The sequence below is a fragment of the Sarcophilus harrisii genome, chromosome 2 (assembly GCF_902635505.1).
Source record: "Sarcophilus harrisii chromosome 2, mSarHar1.11, whole genome shotgun sequence".
Classification (NCBI taxonomy): domain Eukaryota; kingdom Metazoa; phylum Chordata; class Mammalia; order Dasyuromorphia; family Dasyuridae; genus Sarcophilus; species Sarcophilus harrisii.
This window is the reverse complement of record NC_045427.1, coordinates 264,479,197-264,501,721: the sequence shown is the minus strand read 5'-3', so window position 1 is coordinate 264,501,721 and position 22,525 is coordinate 264,479,197. Positions and strand designations below refer to the sequence as shown.

The window sequence follows — 22,525 nt, the reverse complement described above, 5'->3', positions numbered from 1 at the left end:
AAGGAAATCAAAAATGCAGGTGGGCAAAAATATAGGGATTGGGAATTCAATGTAATGGGTTTTTAGTCATCTCCCAGAGTTCTTTTGCTGGGCGTAGCTGGTTCAGTTCATTACTGTTCCATTGAAAATGATTTGGTTGATCTCATTGCTGAGGATGGCCAAGTCCATCAGAATTGGTCATCATATAGTATTGTTGTTGAAGTATATAATGATCTCCTGGTCCTGCTCATTTCACTCAGCATCAGTTCGTGTAAGTCTCTCCAGGCCTTTCTGAAATCATCCTGCTGGTCATTTCTTATAGAACAATAATATTCCATAATATTCATATACCACAATTTATTCAGCCATTCTCCAACTGATGGACATCCATTCATTTTCCAGTTTCTAGGTACTACAAAGAGGGCTGCCACAAACATTCGTGCACATACAGGTCCCTTTCCCTTCTTTATGATCTCTTTGGGATATAAGCCCAGTAGTAACACTGCTGGATCAAAGGGTATGCACAGTTTGATAACTTTTTGAGCATAGTTCCAAATTGCTCTCCAAAATGGTTGGATGTATTCACAGTTCCACCAACAATGTATTAGTGTCCCTGTTTTCCCACATCCCTTCCAACATTCCACATTATCTTTCCCTGTCATTCTAGCCAGTCTGCATAACCTGGATTTCTAAACACATAATCTTAATAAAAACAATGATTCTTCTTTGATGGATTTGAATTTGGATATCTGTGCTTGTGGTTGTAATGGATAAAACTTCTCTTGGAATTACTTTGGCACGGCACGGTGCAGTGCTAGCACTGTTATTAAATGAATGATATTTTGTTCTTTCAGGATCAGGGAATGCAAAGTGGTTCTAATTGAAGGCAGGGCCAGAGGCTGCTTGTTTCCAGCCCCCTACCTGGATGAATATGGAGAAACAGATCCTGGGCTAAAGTAAGGACATTTGATGTCACAGAGTCACAGAGTAATGTTTTTCGATAATGATCTTTTTTGCCACATGTACACATTGAGATTGGATTTACCAACCTAACTCTGAACACAAAGAAAAAATATTAAGTTTGCAGACCTGTCCTATTAGTACTATTGACTTGTTCTTATACCACCTTCTGTTTCATGTAATATTTTAAATATTTTGCTACTGCTCCGATTATAAAAGTATGAATTAGTATATTTAAGTATTTTTAAATAGTGATCAAAAAATAATCATAGTTAAACACCATTGTAAAGACACAGTCTGATTTTTATTGTTATGCTAGAATTATGTTGTCCTTAATATGACTGAAAAAGAGAAGCCTAATAGTTCAAGTGGAAAATTAAAATTCCTTAAGTTATACTATTCTTTTTTTTAAAATCATAATGGTATTTGTTGTCCTGTAGAGTAGTAGATTTGGGGTTTTGAGGAAAGAAAACTGAAAGAATAGAATGTTACCAGATTATGAGGAAATTATTTAATGGTTGAGTGTATGTGGTCTCCTATTATTCTAGAAAGTATCTCCTGTTCTTCATTACTGGCAAGATCCAAGTCAAAGCCCTTTTGTGTTAGTTGCTCTGTAACAATTACTGTCAGAATCACAAGATGATTCATATGTAAATAACTGCTCCTCACCTCTCCATGCTGGTAAGACCAAATGAGGGCAGGGCAGTGTAAGCCTCCTCTGCTGAAAAGGATAACTTGCAGTTCCCAGTATCTCCCTGATCTAGGATCTCTCACTCATAGACTTGTGTTTTGGATTGTCAGAATTTAATCAGAGTGAGGTTTTTTTTCCCACTTGTCAAGTGTGAGTAAATATTTGTGCTATTCCCCCCCCCCCCCCCCCAAGTCTTGCTCTGATAACTATTTCAGTAAAATAAATATGTTAAGTCAGCAAGCATTTATTAAGTGCCCACTATGAGCCTAAGTGCTGGATCCAGAGACATCCCAAGATCTCAGACTATGTGGGCTGCCAGAAAGTATTGGAGGTTGTTTGACACTCAAGCTAACTAACATATATGTTCATTTCTTCTCCTATGAAGGAGGGGCAACCCACTGCATTTATCTCATGAGCGTTATCAGAAACTCCATTTGCTCTGGCAACAACATCGTATTATAGAAGAAATTGCACGGAGTCAAGAAACTAATCAGATCTTATTTGGATTCAACTGGCAGTTACTTTGAGTTCCAGTTCCACAGAAGAGTCACAGATGAAGGCAATAATGAAGACAAATCTGGAATTCTGGACACATTTAGGATGACTGAGGAGGGGTGGGGGGTGGGGTGGCAGTGGGGTCATTCCTCAGTTCCTGATTCACATCTTTCAATAAAATATCCCTTAATGGATTTTTACTTTCAATCAGCAAGCTTGATGCCTCAAGATAAAGCATATGCATACTTATATCAACGTGTCTCTGTTGTAGAACACTGAAGAAAATACTTGTGTGCCCTACAATTGTTTAAGATTCTGCTAATAGTTTAAGGAAATCGTTTTCCCCTTTAGAGCCTTCCCCTCTTCAATAATCATGCTAGAAATGGGAGGGCATTCCATTGTTCTGACTGCATATTTTGTGGCATTTTGGGGCAAAAACATCATCTAAGAAGCTGTTGGATTTTTTTTTTAAGTCTTTGTGACACCAGTCATCAAACTAGAGCTGCTAATTTTCATTATGACTGTTTCTGGTCTTTTGTCCTTGCTTAGCTCTAATCAACTGGACCATTATTTGTGTGGAAATGGCAGAAGAAAAGCAGCAGTGACAAGTTTACAATTGAACATCATAACCATATATTCAATCAGAAAAAGAATGATAGAGGACAAGAATTTTATTAGAATGGAGGGAAAATTCCAAAGAATAAAAGTTGCCATTTCTCTTCTGGGAAAATGCCCCAGATATGCCACTTGCTGCTACTACCAGAAGTTAAACTAATTCCCTGTTTAGTCAAAGTTGCCTTCTCTAATGCAGATTTTTTCTTAGAGTTTTTTTTTTCCTTGTAAAATCCTGAGAGTTAGAATTGTGTAGTCACCCTGATGTTACAATGAGTCTTAAAATCAATATCATGGACCCAGTCCTTTTTAAAACTGCACTTTCCATTTTCCAGGGCTTTGTTTCTAATAAAAGGTCACATCCTTTGTCCTCGTGCCATTATGTAACTGACAGAAATCTGCTCAGATCCTGGTGTTAAGTAGCCATAGAACCATAATAAACAGTTCCCCACTGAGCATAGAAATATTGGGCCAATTCTGTAGCAGTTTATGTCTTCCCAGAAGACTTGTAAATCTTCAATTCATCATATGTGTGCAGCCTTTCATAAACTCCAGTTGTATGACAGATACAGACAATGAAAAAAAGCCATTTGATCAACAGTCTGTTTCTGTGTCTTGCTATAACATGCAGTAATTGAGCCTCCTTGCTTTTAAATAATACTGCTCTTCAGAATCTGTCTATAGCTTTCTGGGTTCTTAGCCATAATTTTTATATCAAGGGAACTTGTTATGCAAAGCTTTAAGAAAAAGATAAATCGAAGCCCTCAAGTAGCTTCCATGTCTCCTGTAACTTAGGAGTCTGAAAGATCTATTCAGAGAATGTATTTTGACCTTAATGAGGACTGTCTTCCATTTATGTACGATGCTTTCTTACCTTTTTACTTCTCTATAAAGACAGGGAACTTAGAAGTATGTAAACCAGGTGTTGAGGATATACATTTGTATTTAGTTTTGTGTTTTGTTTTTTCTTTTGTTGAAAGAAAGGGAAGAAGAACCTTTCAGAGGTATCAGAATAATCATGACTGTCATACTTGAATAATTTTACAGCTTTGATTCTAAGCACTCAAAACATTCAGAAGATAACTCGACAATAGGAAACTTCTTGAATTATGGCAAGTTGGATGAGATTTGAAATGTTCAGTGCTCAGTTTAATAAATTCACTGATGTGGTGAAAGACACAGATTTCTTCCTTCTTGGTCTCGTCTACAGTTAGCAGGTTGCACTAAATATTTAGCTGGGATTTCTGCTGGGTGTCAGGCAACAGCAGCTAGCTGTTGACCTCCACCCTGATTCATGACCTATATAAATAATTTTACAAAGCAAAGGCAGATTCTTCAGAAGGAGAATTTCTTCCTGCTTTAGTAACCTTTTCCATTCAGTTCACAAACCCTGATGTTAAGCCATTGGGCTGCCAGAGGAACTTCCTGGCAGTGGCTAGTAAAATCTTGACTGCCAAAGAATATATCCCAAGAGATGAGCATATAGAGGCCTACTCACAACTTAGTGTTGGCACTTGTGTGCAGGCTCATTGTTCAGTGTTGATATCAAAAGAGAAATTTTTAATGTTAGAAACCTTCTAACAGTTTGCACTTGTATAGTGCAAGCACAGAAATGGTGCATTCAGAAGTCATGAACACACAGTCACTTTTTTTCCTATTGAATCAGGAACCTGTTCATGAGGATGCTCCTAAAGCATGTTTTTCTTATGACCGGAGAAAAGGGGCAAGAGATCTTTGAAGTAGGAAAAACATGTTTCTGTATAGTTAATTTATTATTCTAATATATGAGCTACAAGGTCATCCACTAATGGTCATTCTTCATTTCATAACCTACTATGCATTTTGGTTCACTGTGAGGATAATCTATGGTGATTGTAACATGTTCATGCCACTGATTCAGATTCCATCCAGATGAACGGAAGTTCAGAAGTTATTCAAAATGATGCATATATTGATATCTTTTATTGCAAAAATGTAAATTTAAGACTTGTATAATGTTCTTGTGCTTTTTGAAATAAATATTATATGTGTATATTTAAAAAGGAAATAAAAGTGACTTATACTCTTTGGGATTTTTATCTGAAATATAAAATTGGATATCAAAAAGGTCTTCTAGATCAAAGCTTCTTGAAATATGGGTCTCAACTCTATAATGGGGTCATATAACTGTGGGGTCACAAAAATTTAGCAACAGTAAAAGGTTTCTGAACACAATGACCAAAAATTAATTCAAAGTCAAATGCATAATGAATCTGGTGTTTCTGATAGTGTTGGCCTATGTTGCATCACAAAACTTCATTGCTGCCTCAGTTCTGAACATACATGTGTACTTTGTACTGAGTGTTGCCAGAAACACTTCAGCTCAGATATGAGATGGGGTTGCATAAAAATCTCTCAGGCAAAAAAAGAAAAGGATCATGAGTGGGAAAAGTTTAAGAAGCCCTGTTGTAGGTCAACCTTTTAGCCAGGTTTTTGAAGAGAATTTTCTTTTTAGCAAGGAAAATAGCATATTTATGCCATGACATGAATTTCTTTCCTTTTCCTGGCTTTTTAAAAGTTTTTTTTTTTTTGAAGTGTTCCCAAAAAATTCATTTTGAGTTTTGAAAAATCACTTTTCAAAAGTTAAAATTCTTGGGAGTAATAACACCTGAAACTATTATCAGCCCTTTATGAAGTAAAGGGCTTTACTTCATACTAAAAAATAAAGTTTGAAAACAAGTTTTAATTGGGGATTAAGGAAAAGAAAGGGAGTACAGAAAAACAGAAAGGAATTTCAAGAGAGGAGCCACCAATAGGGATTAACAATATGATAATATCAGTAAGGCAGAATTGATGAGTAAAAGTCTGCTCCATCATAATTGCTTATTAAGAGTCTTGTCTAGTCTACATTTTATACATTTGAGGTCCATCCAGTCTTATTCTTTTATAAAACATAAGAGAAGACTTGCTTCATTCACATATATTTATTGATGTTCTACTTTGTGTTATGTTCCATGAAAGAATAATTGAAAAAGGACTCCCCTTTATATACCTTTACCAATAAGAAAAGTGGCTATGTACCTGGTTTGAAAATTCATAGGCTGGGTGAAGACCTAGGAGAGTATATTGATAAACTCTTTCCAGTAGCCTAACTGTAGTGACATTATTTATTTGATTATGGTTTCAGAGCTGGAAATGAGCAGGAGAAGGGAAATGAGCAGAAAATAGAAAGTAAATGTAAAGTAAATCATGACTAACATGGTGGACCACGTTGAGGCACTCATCAATCATGACATTGGTAGGGCTATAGTAGGCAGGTCAGGAGGCCCTTTTGCCTTATCTAGGACATTGTGTTTAGAACTTAGCAGTGTTCTGAGTTGAACATTAGGGACTTCTCAGAATTTGTATCCTGGGTAGTTGGGTTACTCTCCAAAAGTGAGAATTGCCTTGATATACAGGTTTATCTTGGAGAGTCAGTTGTTTAATTGGCACCCCTTTCCAGAGCTAGTTTTGCAGGGCTATATCCTGGTTAAGTAGCTGGGTAGAGAACATTGGATCAGGGAATAACTTTCATGTAGAAATCCAAGCCCTTGGGCCGGAGCTGATTCCTCATTATAAAATGAAAGTTAAATCAGATCAGTGGTAATAGACTCAAATAGAAACAGGACATTAAACTATACATAAGGATCCTAGCAGGCTGCATATTGACTTAGAAAACCACACATTGATATTATGTTCTATTATGCTTATTTTGATAAATATTTCCTAATTATAGTTTAATGTTCTGGAATGTTGAGTCTGCAAGTTGTTGATTTTCATATTTCTGAACTATATGGCCTGTTAGGTCCCTTTGACCTTGAAAGATAATAATTTCTCTCTTTATATGTTTTCCCAATATTCTTACATCTCTTAGCTATTTTCCCCTCTCCCCACCATTAGAAATTAACTTTTACCTGTTCAAATCCATGAAGTGATGTGGTTTAAATTGTAATTTTGCTTTTATATTTCAGTAAGTTATTAAAATTCCTAAAAGATGTAGAAACTCAATTTTTCCTTGATGTTAGATACTAAGCTCTAAATACCTTAAAAGTACTTGAGCATGCGGTTATACCAGGCAATACAAACTAGAAAAGGGACATCATCCAGAGCATATTGAGGGTAGACTGGAAAGTGATTTTAACATTTAACAGCAGAAAAGACAAGTTCCCCACTGGAACTCACAATTAACCAGGAAAAATCTCACCATGAGGTGGGAGTAGGCTATTGACTGACAGGCCAAATCCATAGAGTTTAGCAACCTAAGAGTGAGGTAGCTATAAAAGGACAAAGTGGCGGGGGAAAGATGGGAAGAAAGACACCACAAGGCAGAATATTGTGGTGAGTTAACCCAAAAGGGTTTCAGCAGAGATAATGGGGATTACGGACTGATCTATAGGGGAAATTTAACCTCTGGAGTTTGACATCATAACTTGGCTTTCTGATTGGATACAGTAAAGTGGGATTACCCAAGACCTCCACAAGGGATGGGGCTAATCTCCATTAGTGCTCTTCTCTGCTTGCCTCAGGGAGTTATTGTAACAGTATTTCAGGCTTTCTCTGCCAACCCCTATTAGTGACCCAGGACCTCATCATCATTAGGCTGAAAAAAAAAAAGTCAAAACAAAGGAGTTTATAATTGATTTTAGAGGCAAATAGGAAGTCATTAGGTTTACTGAGCAGGACAATAATATGGTTGAGCTACACTTACCAAAAAATTACTTTGGCAATAATAACAGTGGCTTCTTTTACTTCAAAGAGACTCGTGCATTTTCCAATACATAGATTTACAGGTAGAAAGGACCTAAGAAGTCATCAAGTCCAATCCCCTCATTTTACAGATGAGGAAATGGATGCAGAGGAATTGTAATTTAGGTAGGCTCATACAGTAGCATGAGGCATGATTTGAACCTAGACCTTCCTAATTTTCAGTTCAGTGTTCTTTCTGCCATAGCACATTGGACTACAAAGGTTCAACCATTTAAAGATAACCCACAAGACTCAAACTCAGGCAAAGCTGGGGTAACTCTCAAAAAGGAGGCTGAGAAATCAGAAATGTGAATGAAGGAAGCATTCATTAAGTGTTTTATTCAATCATTTTTCAATTATGTCCAATTCTGAACAAGAGGTCTGGCAATTGTTAATGCTGTAAAGTTACCCATACATATAACCTGTAAATAAAAAGCTATTAAATAAAAAAAAATTATGTCCAATTCTTCATGACCCCAATTGAGGTTTTCTTGGCAAAGATAATGGAGTAATTTGCCATTTTCTTTTCCAGCTCATTTTATAGGTGAAAAAAACTGAGCCAAACAGGATTAAATAATTTGCCCAGTCACATATCTAGCAAGTGTTTGAGGTTAGATCTGAACTCAAAAAGTAAGTCTTACTTCAACCCTGGCACTCTTATCCATGGTTACACCTAAATGGCTCTATTATTCTGTACCAAACACTGTGATAAGTACTAGAAAGAATACAAAATACAAAGCTGTACCAAGCTTTTTTTTTTTTTTTTAAATAATAGCTTTTTATTTTTTCAAAATACAGGCAAAGATAGTTTTTAACATTCATACAACCTTGTGTTCCCAAATTTTCCTCCTCCCACCTCTTCTCTTAGATAGTAAATAACCCAATATAGGTTAACAGGTACAATTCTTCTAAACGTTTCCACATATATTGTGCAAGAAAAATTAGATCAAAAAGAAAAAAATTGAGAAAACAAACAACAATAATCCCCATAGTCCTGTCTCAGGATGCAGATCACAAATCACAAATCTATTGGAATTGGCCTGAATCACCTCATTGTTAAAAAAAGAGCCAATTAGGGCAGAATTGATCCTCACATAATCTTCTTGTTACTAGGTACAGTGTTCTTGTGATTCTGTTCTCCTCACTTGGCATCAATTTATGTAAGTCTCTCCAAGCCTTTCTGAAATCATCTTGCTGGTGTTTCTACTGGGCTTGTATCCCAAAGAGATCTTAAAGGAATCTTTAAAGGGAAAGGAACCCACATATGCAAAAATGTTTGTGGCAGCCCTTTTTGTAGTGGCAAGAAAATGGAAACTGAGTGGATTCCTCTCTGTTGGAGAATGGCTGAATAAGTTATGGTATATGAATGTTATGGAACATTATTGTTCTGTAAGAAACAATCAGCAGGATGATCTCAGAGAGGCCTGGAGAGACTTACATGAACTGATGACACAGCAACAAGAAGACTATACAATGATCAGTTCTGATGGACATGGCTCTCTTCAATGACATGATTCAAACCAGGTCCAGTTCTTCAGTGCTGAAGAGAGCCATCTGCACTCAGAGAGAAGACTGTGGGAACGGAGTATGAATCACAACATAGCATTCTCATTTTTTTTTGTTGTTTGCTTGCATTTTATTTTGCTTCTCTTTTCTGTGTGTGTGTCATGATCATTGTATAAATATGTATCATATATTGGATTTAAAAAAAGAAATTTGAAAATAAAAGCAGAGAAACAAACAAAAAAAGAAATCATCCTGCTGATCATTTCTTGCAGAACAATAATATTCTACGACATTCATATACCATAACTTATTCAGTCAGTCTCCAATTGATAGGCATCCACTTAAGTTTCCAATTCTTTGCTACCACAAAAAGAATTGATATAAACATTTTTTGCACATGTGGGTTCTTTTCCCTCCTTTATGATTTCCTTGGGATACAGACCCAATAATGACACTGCTGGATGAAAGGGTGTGCATAGTTTTATAGCCCTGTGGACATAGTTCCAAACCGCTCTCTAGAATGGTTGGATCAGTTCATAACTCCACCAATGATGTATCAGTGTCCCAATTTTCCCACATCCCCTCTGACATTTATCATTATCTTTTCCTGTCATCTTAGTCAATCTGAGTACCAGGTTTTATAGGAGTTAATGTTATAATGAGGGGGACAATTATACAGGAAAGAGGGGAGAAGTCTGAGAAGTCACAGGGATAGTGAGAGGAGTCCCAGGACAACTGTTAGATGCTGTTTTCAGGAATGGTATTATTGGTTTGATTGTTGTCTCTCCTCTGTTGAATAGTAATTATCTCTTTGAGAATACTCCTTGTTGGACCTGTATGTGCACGAATGTTTGTGGCAGCCCTCTTTGTAGTGGCTAGAAACTGGAAACTGAGTGGATGTCCATCAGTTGGAGAATGGCTGAATAAATTGTGGTATATGAATATTATGGAATATTACTGTTCTGTAAGAAATGACCAACAGGATGATTTCAGAAAGGCCTGGAGAGACTTACACGAACTGATGCTGAGTGAAATGAGCAGGACCAGGAGATCATTATATACTTCAACAACAATACTATATGATGACCAGTTCTGATGGACCAGGCCATCCTCAGCAACGAGATCAACCAAATCATTTCCAATGGAGCAGTAATGAACTGAACCAGCTACGCCCAGAGAAAGAACTCTGGGAGATGACTAAAAACCATTACATTGAATTCCCAATCCCTATATTCATGCCCACCTGCCTTTTTGATTTCCTTCACAAGCTAATTGTACAATATTTCAAAGTCTGATTCTTTTTGTACAGCAAAATAACGGTTTGGTCATGTATACTTATTGTGTATACCTTCACAAGCTAATTGTACAATATTTCAAAGTCTGATTCTTTTTGTACAGCAAAATAACGGTTTGGTCATGTATACTTGTTCTGTATCTAATTTATATTTTAATGTATTTAACATCTACTGGTCATCCTGCCATCTAGGGGAGGGGGTGGGGGGGGTAAGAGGTGAAAAATTGGAACAAGAGGTTTGGCAATTGTTAATGCTGTAAAGTTACCCATGCATATAACCTGTAAATAAAAGGCTATTAAATTAAAAAAGAAAAAAAGAAAAAAAAATCTTAAAACAACAACAACAACAAAAAAGAGAATACTCCTTGTTTAAGGAAAAACTCAGCTATACTGCTTTTGACTTCCTTCTCCCTTCCTTTTTCCCTCTACCCAGGTATCATTTGCTTGCCCATGCTGCTCCTTCCCTTCTCTAGTTATGAAACCTTGAGCCATAATTAAATTAGTTTTGCCATTGTTCCCGAATGACACCAAGTAACCTACTCTCCTATGGCCCCGTTCAACCATTCTTGTAATTTTCTCAACCAATGTGTCCCTAGTGACCACCACACTCCAATATATTCCTTCATTAGAATGTAATTTCCTTGAGGACAGGAACTGTTTTTGATTTTATATTTGTATTACCAGTATTTGGGACAGCTAGATGGCAAAGTGGATAGAGTGCCAAGCCTGAAATCAGGAAAACTCATTTTCCTGAGTTCAAATCTGGCCTCAGTAGCTGTATAACCCTGGGCAAGTTACTTAATCCTGTTTACTTCCGTTTCTTCATGTGTAAAATGAGCTGGAGAAGGACATGGCAAACCATTCCAATATCTTTGCCAAGCACCCCAAATGGCATCATGAAGAATCATACATGACTGAACAGCATCAACAGAAGTGTAGTGTTTGGCACAGAGTAAGCAGGGAATCAGTGTTGTTTCATTCCATTTGTTCTCAGGGCTGGGGCATGAAGATGACCAAAAATTTTAATAGCATATTGATCCTAATAGCCCAATATATACTGCATCCTAAAAAATAAGAAGCCTTGGAACTAGGTGTGTGTGTGTGTAGGCATATGGACATATGTTGTATATTGAAAAATACACAAAATAACCATGTTTTTAATGTTAATTTAGTTTGGGCTGTAGAATATGTTTCCTTGTTGGTTAGTAGTTTCATTCTTTGTACTTGTATCCCTAGTACCTAGTATATCATTTGTTGTTCAGTCGTGTTCAACTCCTCATGATTTCATTTAGGGTAGGAACTTAATAAATACCTGATTGACTAATTGATTGAAGCAGTGGGGCTGAGGAGATGTCATTCTTTGAGGATGATTGTAGAATGAGTAAGCTGGCATGGTTAGCAAATATACAGAAAGGCATTGAATTGGAGGAAGAAAGGGAAAACTATATGGAGTAATTGCTCTTTTCATACTTAGTAACCCACTCTAGCCTCAAAAAAGGTAGGCAAGGCAAAAATAAATAAACAAATGGTCAATCAAAACACAAATATTTGTACATGGTAAATCAAAAATTAGGAGTTGGGGAGAGTTTCAACAAAACACCTAGCATATATTACAAAGTTCTAAAGTTCTGCTTTATTCCAGAATGCTGGATGTATGGCTTCAGTGTGTCACTTAAGAATATTATCATCAACTGTTTGTAAAACAAAAGTGTGTTTTCCCATAAAAACTAAGAATAAATAGTTTACTTATTGGATTTATCAGTAATGATAAAGTGATTGAGAGGCCTCTAATGAGTCATACTTATTTCTGTATTTCAGCAGCTGTTTCAGTAGCTTAGCTCACTAATCCTTGGTTGGAGATTTAAAAACTTAAGCCCTTCCCTGGAAAGGCCAAAAGCACCTTCTCTTTATTCTGGAAACACAGCATATTGGGCCTGCAGAGCATGGTATCTGTATGCAAAGCCATTGACTAAAGAAATAACAAATTTAACAAGTGTTTAAGAAAATTAGAGATTCAATTAAAAAGTCAAGTGTACTAGAAATATGAATTATATTATAGGATTATAAATATAAGCCTAAAAAAAGATAGTCATTATCTTTCAGAAGCTTACCTTCTAATGGGGAAGTTAACACATAACAAGGAAGCTGAAATTCACAAAGCAAAGCATGGTATTTTCGCCTTTTGTTGATATAGTTTATATGCTTGTTTGTTTTTTTTTTCCTTGTGGTTTTTTTTCTCTTTCACTTTTTGATCTGATTTTTCTTACTGCAGCATGATGGATATGGAAATAGGTTTAGAAGAATTGCACTATTTAACTTTTATTGGGTGGCTTGCTTGTGGTAGGAGGGAGGGAGAAACATTTGTTACACAAAGTTTTGCAAAGTGAATGATGAAAACTCTGCGTATATTTGGGAAAATTAAAAACTACTAAAAAGGAAGCTGAGTAGAAAAGGGAAGGAAGGTGAGTGAGATAGGTGAAGCTTTCTCAAAAAGTCTATGACACTAGGCTTCAGTCATGAGGTCTGCAGAGCCTGAATATCAGGTCTTGGGCCCAGGTGGCAGGAAGTCCCATGATCTCTAGGCCTAGAGGTCTCTAAAGGCCAAGACCCTAGGTCAGTGACAGCAAGTGATGTGACCCACAGGAAGCAGACAACATTGGTGACCATTGGTCAATGATGGTTATTTCCTTTTAGTCTATCCAATGAAAAGGCTTGAGTCTTTTGCTATTTAACCACCTCTATTGCTTCTGGCTTGTCAGGTCAGGCACATGTTGAGACCTGAGATGCTTCCTGTGTGTTCTTGAGCCTCTCCCTGCAGGGATCACATAAATGCTTTCTCTGTACCTAATGATGTCTCTGATTAATTTGGGAAAGGGCATCTAGTACCAGTCCCATATAAAGGCTTGATAAAGTCTGGAGAATCAGGAATGCAGCCTAGAGAAGAAAGGCATGGTTGGCAGGGGCAGGGGGTCTTGATGGAACCAGCCAATCAGAGAGAGAGGCTAAAGGGGCGAAGGGTACTTCTAGTGGGTGAAGTCCATGGGTGAAGTGAACTTCCAAGATAAAAAAGTTTCTGAGGTGTGTAAGAGAAAATTTAGACAGAAGTCATCTTGGAAAGGAATGAAAGTAAAACTAATAACGTTTTCTGGCATATTTACTACAGGGATCTGTTCTTTCATGACTTTAGGTATCTTGGTTAATTCAGGTCACAACTTGCTATGCTATGACAGTCAAGTCAATGAGCATTTATTAAACTCCAGCTGTTGACAAGACACTATGCTAGGTTCTAAGTATACAGAGAGGTAAAAAAATCAGTTCCTGTTCTCAAGCTAGAGCAGCTAGATGGTGCAGTGGATAGCGTCCTGAGCATGGAGTCAGGAAGACTCATCTTCTGATTGAAATCTGGACTCCAACAGTTACTAGCTATGTCCCTCTTGGCAAGTCACTTAAAGCTTTTTGGTTCAGTTCTTCATCTGTAAAATGAGCTGGAAAAGGAAATGTCAAACCACTCCAATATCTTTGTCAAGAAAGCCCCACATAGGGACACGAAGAATTGGACATGACTGCAGTGACTGAATAACAGATTCTCAAGGAGCTTGCAGTTCAATGGACTTTGTAAACTATGTGACTTTTTTTTTCCCCTGAGGCAGTTAGGGTTAAATGACTTGCCCAGGGTCACACAGGTAGGACATGTTAAGTGTCTGAGGTCAAATTTGAACTCAGGTCCTCCTGACTACAGGGTTGATGCTGTATCCACTGTGCCACCTAGCTGCCCCTACTATATAACTTTTTAATAAATTATTAGCTCTTAAAATTTAGCCAAAATGATCCTCAAATGATAGCCTAGTCTGTTCCCTGCGCGCAAAACCTTTGAGAAAGAGTCCTAGATCTCACCCAATAAGGATATTCCCCACAATCTCTAACAGAGCAAGCTGTAGAAAGGGATATGATGGAGTCTGCCAGCTCTTTTCACATTGGCTTTTCCCTTCAGCAACATGAAGTGGATTTGATATCTCCCGTCTTCTCTCTCAAAGCTATAATCCAGAAATGCCCAAAGTGACTGCAAAATAGGAAGAGACTCCTGAAGAAAACCGAAGAGCTCTCCTCCATCCTGCTCCTGGCAACTTCTTACCCTTCATAGAAGCATAGGGCATGGAGATGCCAGTAAGGAGATAACACCACTACCAGATGAGCTTTAGGAGTAGAACAAGCAGAACAAGCTAGGTGCAAGGAGATGCCTATTTGAGAATGCAGGTCCATCTGCTTTGGGGAGGGCTTGCATGAAAGTGGAATGTTTTATTCTCCTTAAAATCACCAAGCTGCCATTTTACACTTTATCATTTCTAACAGAGTGAAGTTAGGGGGATGGAGGGAAACAGAGAAACAGAGAGAGTACATTTATTTTATTAAGGTTGCAAATAAAGAAGGAAGACAGACAGTCCCTGCTCTCAAAGACTTCACATTCTGTTGGGGGAGACAAACACACATAAGAAAGTTCTGTCCCAGGTCTAAAGAAGAGAAGTTAATTTGTCCCACAGAGTGGCAGTCTTTTGGGATTGGCCCCTTACCAGAGAGGACTTAACCTAAGGGTCAAAGTGGAGGAGGAATAACTGGTTCTTTTCAGTAGAGGCAGGAGGGGCACAAGGGTTTTGGCAGGAAGGAATCTCGGTAAAAGGTGGAGGAGGGAGAACAGCCTCTCTGGAGCAACAAAAACAGCAGGGTGTATTTTCATTTAAGGACAAAAAGGACGGAGGCAACAGACAAGAACTGTCTTATTACCTGAATTTATCACTTCTGGGTTATGGCTAGAGTAATTCTTCCTGTTCAAATATCATTTCTTCCACCAACAGCTTTTTTTGGTAAATGTGGAAACTGGTCTCTCCACAATCCCCAATTAGGTGCAGCTGGCTAGACAGAATGGACTTAAGAATTTTTTGGCCCCTAGTTATTACTTTAGATGTCCTTATTGAGGTTTGGCAACTCAGAGACAGTGGACACTTTGTCAACTTTTCCAAGGTTTTTGATGAAATTCAAATTGTACTTGACAGTTTCTACAAAGCTGTTTTCAAGGAGCCATCCATCAGAATCCAGTTCAGGTTTATCTAGAGGTACATTCTTTAGTGATGTTTGCAGGTATCGAACACCAGTGAGAACACAGAGCTACACAGAAATGAACAATTAGCAAATGCCGCACATTTTAAAAACAGTCCAACAAACTAAGACAATATCCATATTTAACAAGTGTCAAGTCACTAGTAAAATGAACCCACTCCTTCCCCATGTATGAATTTTTATATTTTTAATTCATGTCCTGGCATTAATAACAGGATGCACTTATTTCATTCTCAAGGCATTCTACATTTTTCTCCATTCTTCCTGTCCCCCGTTCATTCTCTCACAATCATCTTTTCTTGTTTATTTCCAGTGAATTCCACTCTTCTGACCACCAACTAATGCATAAAACTAATGAACTACTTTTTCTCACTTTTTTTCATCCATCTATTCAGTCCCACTCAGCCAATACTTACATTCTTTCTCACCCTTTCTATTCTTAGCTCTTTTTCATAGCTAGATAGAGCACTGGGCTTGAGTTTAAATCTAATCTACCCTCAGACAGTTACTAGTTGTTCAAGCAAGTAATTTAATCTCTGCCTCTGTCCCTATTTCCTCAACTGTAAAATGGGGATAATAATATTTACCTCACAGGGTTGTTATGAGGATCAAATGAGATAATATTTGTAAAGTTCTTAGTTCAGTGCTCCATCCTTCCTTCCTTCCTTCCTTTTCCTCCATTTTTATTCTCATTTTTCTATTTATTTTTTTTAAAAATTCTTCTTCTGTTTTTCTCACTTATTATATTTTTGTTTGAGTTTGTCCTGCATTTGACTTCCTCCTTATTTGTTTTCTCCCCCTTGTCATTTTTAACTTCTTTTTAAGCTCTGTTTATTATTTTTATCATTCTAGCCTTACAAATTATCCTTCATTTTCTTCTTCCTTTTGCCTGCGCAGCTATAACCCATAACTACCTGCTGCCTAAAATCAACATGACTACTTTGCTGATAGGAAGATAATTCTAAAACCTGAAAGTGGAGAAAGAACTAATGATTTAGGGATAGGAGGAGGAAAGGGGAAGAGAATATAAGCATTCATATATTATCTCCTATGTGCCAAGCGCTATACTAAACACAATGAATAGGTAAAGTATAACATATACAGATCCTGGGACGAATTAAGATGATCCACCTTATTGGGGTTCTAAATATCATTTTGGGGGACTAGAGCAAATTTTCTAGAAATTGTACTTACCTCAAATAACCAGATGTTAAGCACCACCAGTCCAATGAAACGCATGATGTGGGTATAGTAATCTAATAGGGCTTCTCGGCAGCCCCTCATCCAGACATTCAGCTCCTCAGTGAGAACGTCATAGTTGTAATGGGCAGTGTTGTTGGTCAGCTGGTGCTGGATACAGGGTCGTGGGGAGTTAGGGTTGCAGCAACTAAAAGGAACACCATCCACCAAGAACTTCCCATCAATATTATTCTTCAAACAGTAAGTTCTTATCCCAAAAGCTGGGATCTTTGGGTTAAGAACTTACTGTTTGATAAAAATTGCTGGGAAAATTGGAAACTAATATGGCAGAAACTAGGCATTGATCCATACTTAACGCCGTACACCAAGATAAGGTCAAAATGGGTTCATGACCTAGGCATAAAGAATGAAATTATTAATAAATTAGAGGAACATAGGATAGTTTACCTCTCAGACCTGTGGAAGGGGAAGGTCTTTATGACCAAAGCAGAACTAGAGATCATTACTGATCACAAAATAGAAAATTTCGATTATACCAAACTGAAAAGTTTTTGTACAAACAAAACTAATGCAGACAAGATTAGAAGGAAGCAATAAACTGGGAAAATATTTTACAGTCAAAGGTTCTGATAAAGGCCTCATTTCCAAAATATATAGAGAATTAACTCTAATTTATAAAAATCAAGCCATTCTCCAATTGAAAATGGTCAAAGGATATGAACAGACAATTCTCAGATGAAGAAATTGAAACTATTTCTAGTCATATGAAAAGATGCTCCAAGTCATTATTAATCAGAGAAATGCAAATTAAGACAACTCTAAGGTACTACTACACACCTGTCGATTGGCTAAGATGACAGGAAAAAATAATGATGATTGTTGGAGGGGATGTGGGAAAACTGGGACATTGATTCATTGTTGGTGGAGTTGTGAACAATCCAACCATTTTGAGAGTAGTTTGGAACTATGCTCAAAAGTTATCAAACTGTGCATACCCTTTGATCCAGCAGTGTTACTACTGGATTATATCCCAAAGAGATTATAAAGAAGGAAAGGACCTGTATGTGCACGAATGTTTGTGGCAGCCCTTTTGTAGTGGCTAGAAACTGGAAACTGAATGGATGTCCATCAGTTGGAGAATGGCTGAATAAATTGTGGTATATGAAAATTATGGAATATTACTGTTCTGTAAGAAATGACCAACAGGATGATTTCAGAAAGGCCTGAGAGACTTACACGAACTGATGCTAAGTGAAATGAGCAGGACCAGGAGATCATTATATACTTAACAACAATACTAGATGATGACCAGTCCTGATGGATCAGGCCATCCTCAGCAACGAGATCAACCAAATCATTTCTAATGGAGCAGTAATGAACTGAACTAGCTATACCCAGAAAAAGAACTCTGGGAGATGACTAAAACCACTAGATTGAATTCCCAGTCCCTATATTTATGCACACCTGCATCTTTGATTTCCTTCACAAGCTAATTGTACAATAATTCAGAGTCTGATTCTTTTTGTACAGCAAAATAATGTTGTGGTCATGTATACTTATTGTGTATCTAAGTTTTATTTTAATATATTTAACATCTACTGGTCATCCTGCCATTTAGGGGAGGGGGGGGTGGGGTAAGAGGTGAAAAATTGGAACAAGAGGTTTGGCAATTGTTAATGCTGTAAAGTTACCCATGTATATATATCCTGTAAATTAAAGGCTATTAAATAAAAAAAAAAAAAAAAAAAAAAAAATATTATTCTTCAGGCGACTAGAGTAAGAGAAATAGTGAGAAACAATAACCAGCATCAAGACAATTTTCAACCTCCGTGACTAGCTGGATATACCTATCCCCATTTCCTAAAGGAGATGGAGAGACCACAAATTCTCACTTACTCAATCTAGACAAGTGGAAAAAAGACCCAAGTTTTTCTTCTTCCCTTAGAAGTTGTGAGATTTGTCTATTTCAGGTACAGGTAACTCTGAACTATCTTCTCCCAGGAAGGACAGATCAAAAAATAAATACTACACCTATGTGGCATTGTGTCAGAAATGCAAGCTTTTGTCCAGAACGGTTATTTCTATTCTGCTTGCTGTATTAACTAAAATGTCTATTACTATAAAATAGATTAGTAAGTAAAGAGCTGGTCACCAAAACAGTGCACACCATGGGCCAGTTCCTCTACCTGACAACATAAGGATGACTGTTTTTGAGCAATTTGTGTTACTTGAGTGAAAGCCCTTGAGGTACATATATAATATTCAGAGAGGACATTAAAAAGAGACTCCCCTGGTCTGGAGACATGGGGAAGTCAGGGAATGTGCAGTCCTAACTCCTAACTCATATCTGTTCTCTTTTTCCTTTCTGCTGATGGTCAGGATGTCCACATTGAAGTGGATGGATTTTTACCTAGTTCCTTTTATCATGGACTCAGAATTATAGATTAAATGAATAATATGGAGTTAATCAGATAAAGTAATGTGCTCTGAGATCCTTCTATGTGAAGCAATATGGTTAGTGCATTTTTCCAGCTGAATGGAATGGTCATAAATGAAATATTATGACCAGTACTTTTTCTACAACCAATAATTTTTAGAGAAGAATAGAATTTCTTTCTGAATTTAATTTTTATAGAGTTCCATTTTAAATTATAGGCACTCTAGTTTTCTAAATGTCTGCTCTGTGGTGAGAGTCTCTATATATTCTAGAAAGAGATGAGACCTTGAGACATTGAATTTAGGATGAGAGAATCATAAATTTAGAGCTGAAAGAGATCTTAAGGATATTATCTCCAACCCATATGAAAAACTGAGACTGGAAGAGAGTAAATGAATAGTTGGCCTCAGCCATATGGCTAACTTTAAGATACAGAGCAAGTCACTTAACCTCTCAGCTTCAGTCTTCCTAGTTCCCAGATTGTTAAGAGAGTAAAATGAAATAATATTGTAAAACACTTTGAGTTATATAACTTATATGTGATATATAAATTAGATAAGTATTATATAAATGCTAGCTATTATTAATTCTAATGGCTTCCCTCTGTTAATTATTTCCCATTTAGCCTGGATATAGCTTGCTTTGTCTATATTTATTTGCATTCTGTCTTCCCCACCAGATTGTAAGCTCCTTGAGGAAAAGGGACTGCCTTTTGCCACTTTTTGTATTCCCATAGTTTAGCATAGTGCCTGCAACATAGTAGATACTTGATAAATGTTTATTATTATTGCCTGATTTATACAGGTAAGCAAGAGCATGTGACAGGAATTGAACACAAGTCTTTGCACCCCTAATCCCAACTACTCCAGTTATACTTCCACTGAACTGTCTTCTCTATCCTAGCTGCTCCCTTCTGGAACCAGCTTGTGTTCAGAAAGGAAATTGCACTCATAGAATTACTAAGAGAAGCCTGTTTCCCTCTCTGGACAAAGCCTTCTCCATCCTCAACAGGGATACTCACTCCATAACCTCCCTCGATGCCATGTTCAGGTACCGTGACGATATCCATTGGATCTCAAACCAGTCCCTGAAACTGTTGTTGCCACAGCACTGAAAGTGCATCTGTAGCATGTCAATGGTCTTCTTCAGGAAGCACCGTCCTGGGATATCTGTGTCCTTATAGAACTTGATGGCCTCTCTCAGACCCAGGTACAAAGACTCCTCTAGTTCCTTCCTTGTGGTGTAACACATAAATACACCTACAAGGAGGCAGAATGTGAAACAGAAGGCAAAGGCAATGTAGGGAAGCAAGACCAGGCGCCAGCGTCTGTACCTGTGCACATCAGAACAGTCATAACATATCTTCCCACCAAGAAAATTGATGACACAAGCAATGAGACCCACTGAGATGAGCATATTGGAGGTGGAACTGATCTCTCCCTTGGCCAGCACCTCAATTCGCTTCTTGATCTCGATCTTTAGGAAAAGACCGAGACTGAAAAGCACAATACCTGTCATCACAGACAACCAGTTGAGAAGCCACAGTATCTGGGCCAGCTTATTCCGTTTGTATTTAGTGAAGGTCACTTTTAGGACAGCCATGGTCTCACTGACATCAGAATAAAAATATCTTTGGAAGGGAGGACTTGTAAACAGGTTTGATTTCTGACACCGTGGAGCCCCTTGAGGAGAAGAAGCCTATAGAAGTAGGAGAAAAGTTTGATTATAGGTATTTATTATTTCTACATATTTTGTTAAACTCTATATACTGATATGGAGTCATCCTATCAAGATCCAGTTCCTGATTCCATCCCCCCACCATGAGGTTATATATAATTCCCCAAAGCTAGTAAGTATGAAATATGGAAAGAAAAGGATGGGCTGTTTCTACTGTACCTCTGCTGTTGTATGATAGGTGATTCTATGCAGAATGATTGCATATATTCTAAGTCAGAAAAAGTATAATGGTTACCTGAAGTTAAGACTTACCTACTTGTAAATTCCTGTTCTAAATGTTTTAAAAAATAGAATAATGCTGAATAGGTGAGAGAGTTTAGAGGAAAATTGTCTATTAATAGAGTTTGTCTGACTGGGTTCCAAAACCAGGGGCATTGTGCATCCTGACATAGGAAAAAAACTGATTTGTGTAAAATATTACACAATCCCTATCTGTGAAACAACTGGTCCCCCATCCATTTACCATGAGTATTCTGTTGATGAACACAGGATCTCTGTTTGATTGATCTTTGTAACTTTTCTAGAGCCTAGTACAGTGTTTTGTACATGGTAGATGTTTTACAGATCTTTGATTACAAATCATAAGGTGAGTCTTTTTGCAAACTGATTAGCTTTGAAAACTTAAAATGCACTATCAATGTCACTGTCATTTATATCTTGTACTGAAATCTGGATTTTCATTTACTATATATATGTATTATGAATGAATTAATAAATGAATACATAATTTTTGTTAAGCACTACTTGGTGCCAGACACTGTGCTGGAGTTTCATATAAGGTAAACAATACAGTCCCTGACCTCAACGAAAAAAAAACAACAAAAAACTTAAATGTTTGATTAGTGAAAGAGTAGAATGAATGAGTGAAATTAGGGATCTGTCCCTTCTATATTTACAAACTCAGGCCCAGATGATGTCCACTATCTTTGCTTTTTGTTTTTTTATTATATACATCACTTTAAAAAATATTTATAGCAAACATTTGTTTGATGAAATAAATAGGTTTATCTCCTGGGAAATATCTCTGGAACAAAACATCGGGGAAAAACCTTAGGATTCAGTAAAACAAGCACAATGTCCATTTTGGAGTCAAGTTTTCTATCTTGATGGATGACACTTTTTAGATAGCCAGACACTAAAAAGATTCTCTGTCATCCACTACAAAAACCAGATTAAGTGTTTCCCTACAACTGAAAAATATTTTCGTTGATTCTCAAGTCTCTCATTTTTTATTATTTAGTCTTTGATTAAATTGAAACACTACTACTTGCCTTACTAGTATACTTAATAATTTTCCCTGCTTCAACTATCTTCTTAATTATTGGCATACATTCTTTCCTTTGTTTTATCCTTTGGTTGTTTTCCTGGATAAGAAGTTCTTAATATTTTGTGTATGTATGCAAGTGTGTGTGTGCATATGTGTGTGTGTATCATGGATCCCTTTGGCAGCCCATCAAACTTAAAGACTCTTTTAAGGCTGTCTTAAAAAGCATAAAATAAGTTTACAAATAAACTATATAGAAATGATTACCAAAATAGGAACAAAACAAGTGGATGATTTGGGAATAAAGTTCAGGAGATAGAGCTGGAAATATAGTTTGTATAGAATTAATGAAACCTTGATAGCTGATGAAGTCATTCATTGAGAGAGTATAGAAAAGCAAACCCTGGATAGAGCTCTAGATTATACCCAGAGTTAATCAATGTGATGATGGCCCAGCAAAGGAGAGATTTGAAA

General features: G+C 37.1%; 2 protein-coding genes across 2 annotated transcripts in view; one reads left to right on the top strand and one right to left on the bottom strand.

The window, feature by feature from the left end:
• The window catches only part of UBR1 (ubiquitin protein ligase E3 component n-recognin 1), a 134,221-nt gene extending 131,381 nt beyond the window's left edge, over positions 1-2,840 (top strand). Inside the window, exons 46-47 of the mRNA XM_012546625.3 lie at positions 834-935; positions 2,016-2,840. Coding sequence (XP_012402079.1) covers positions 834-935; positions 2,016-2,157 — 244 coding nt within the window. The 3' untranslated portion in view covers positions 2,158-2,840. The remainder of the gene's footprint in view (positions 1-833; positions 936-2,015) is intronic.
• Positions 2,841-15,200: 12,360 nt separating this feature from the next.
• LOC100919197 (photoreceptor outer segment membrane glycoprotein 2-like) lies at positions 15,201-20,652 on the bottom strand. Its single transcript, XM_031949508.1, has 3 exons — positions 20,072-20,652; positions 16,608-16,860; positions 15,201-15,461 (listed from the first exon to the last, which is right to left on the bottom strand). Exons 1-3 carry the CDS (start codon positions 20,650-20,652, stop codon positions 15,255-15,257), a joined length of 1,041 nt encoding a protein of 346 aa, XP_031805368.1. The 3' UTR covers positions 15,201-15,254.
• Between the last annotated feature and the right edge of the window lie 1,873 nt (positions 20,653-22,525).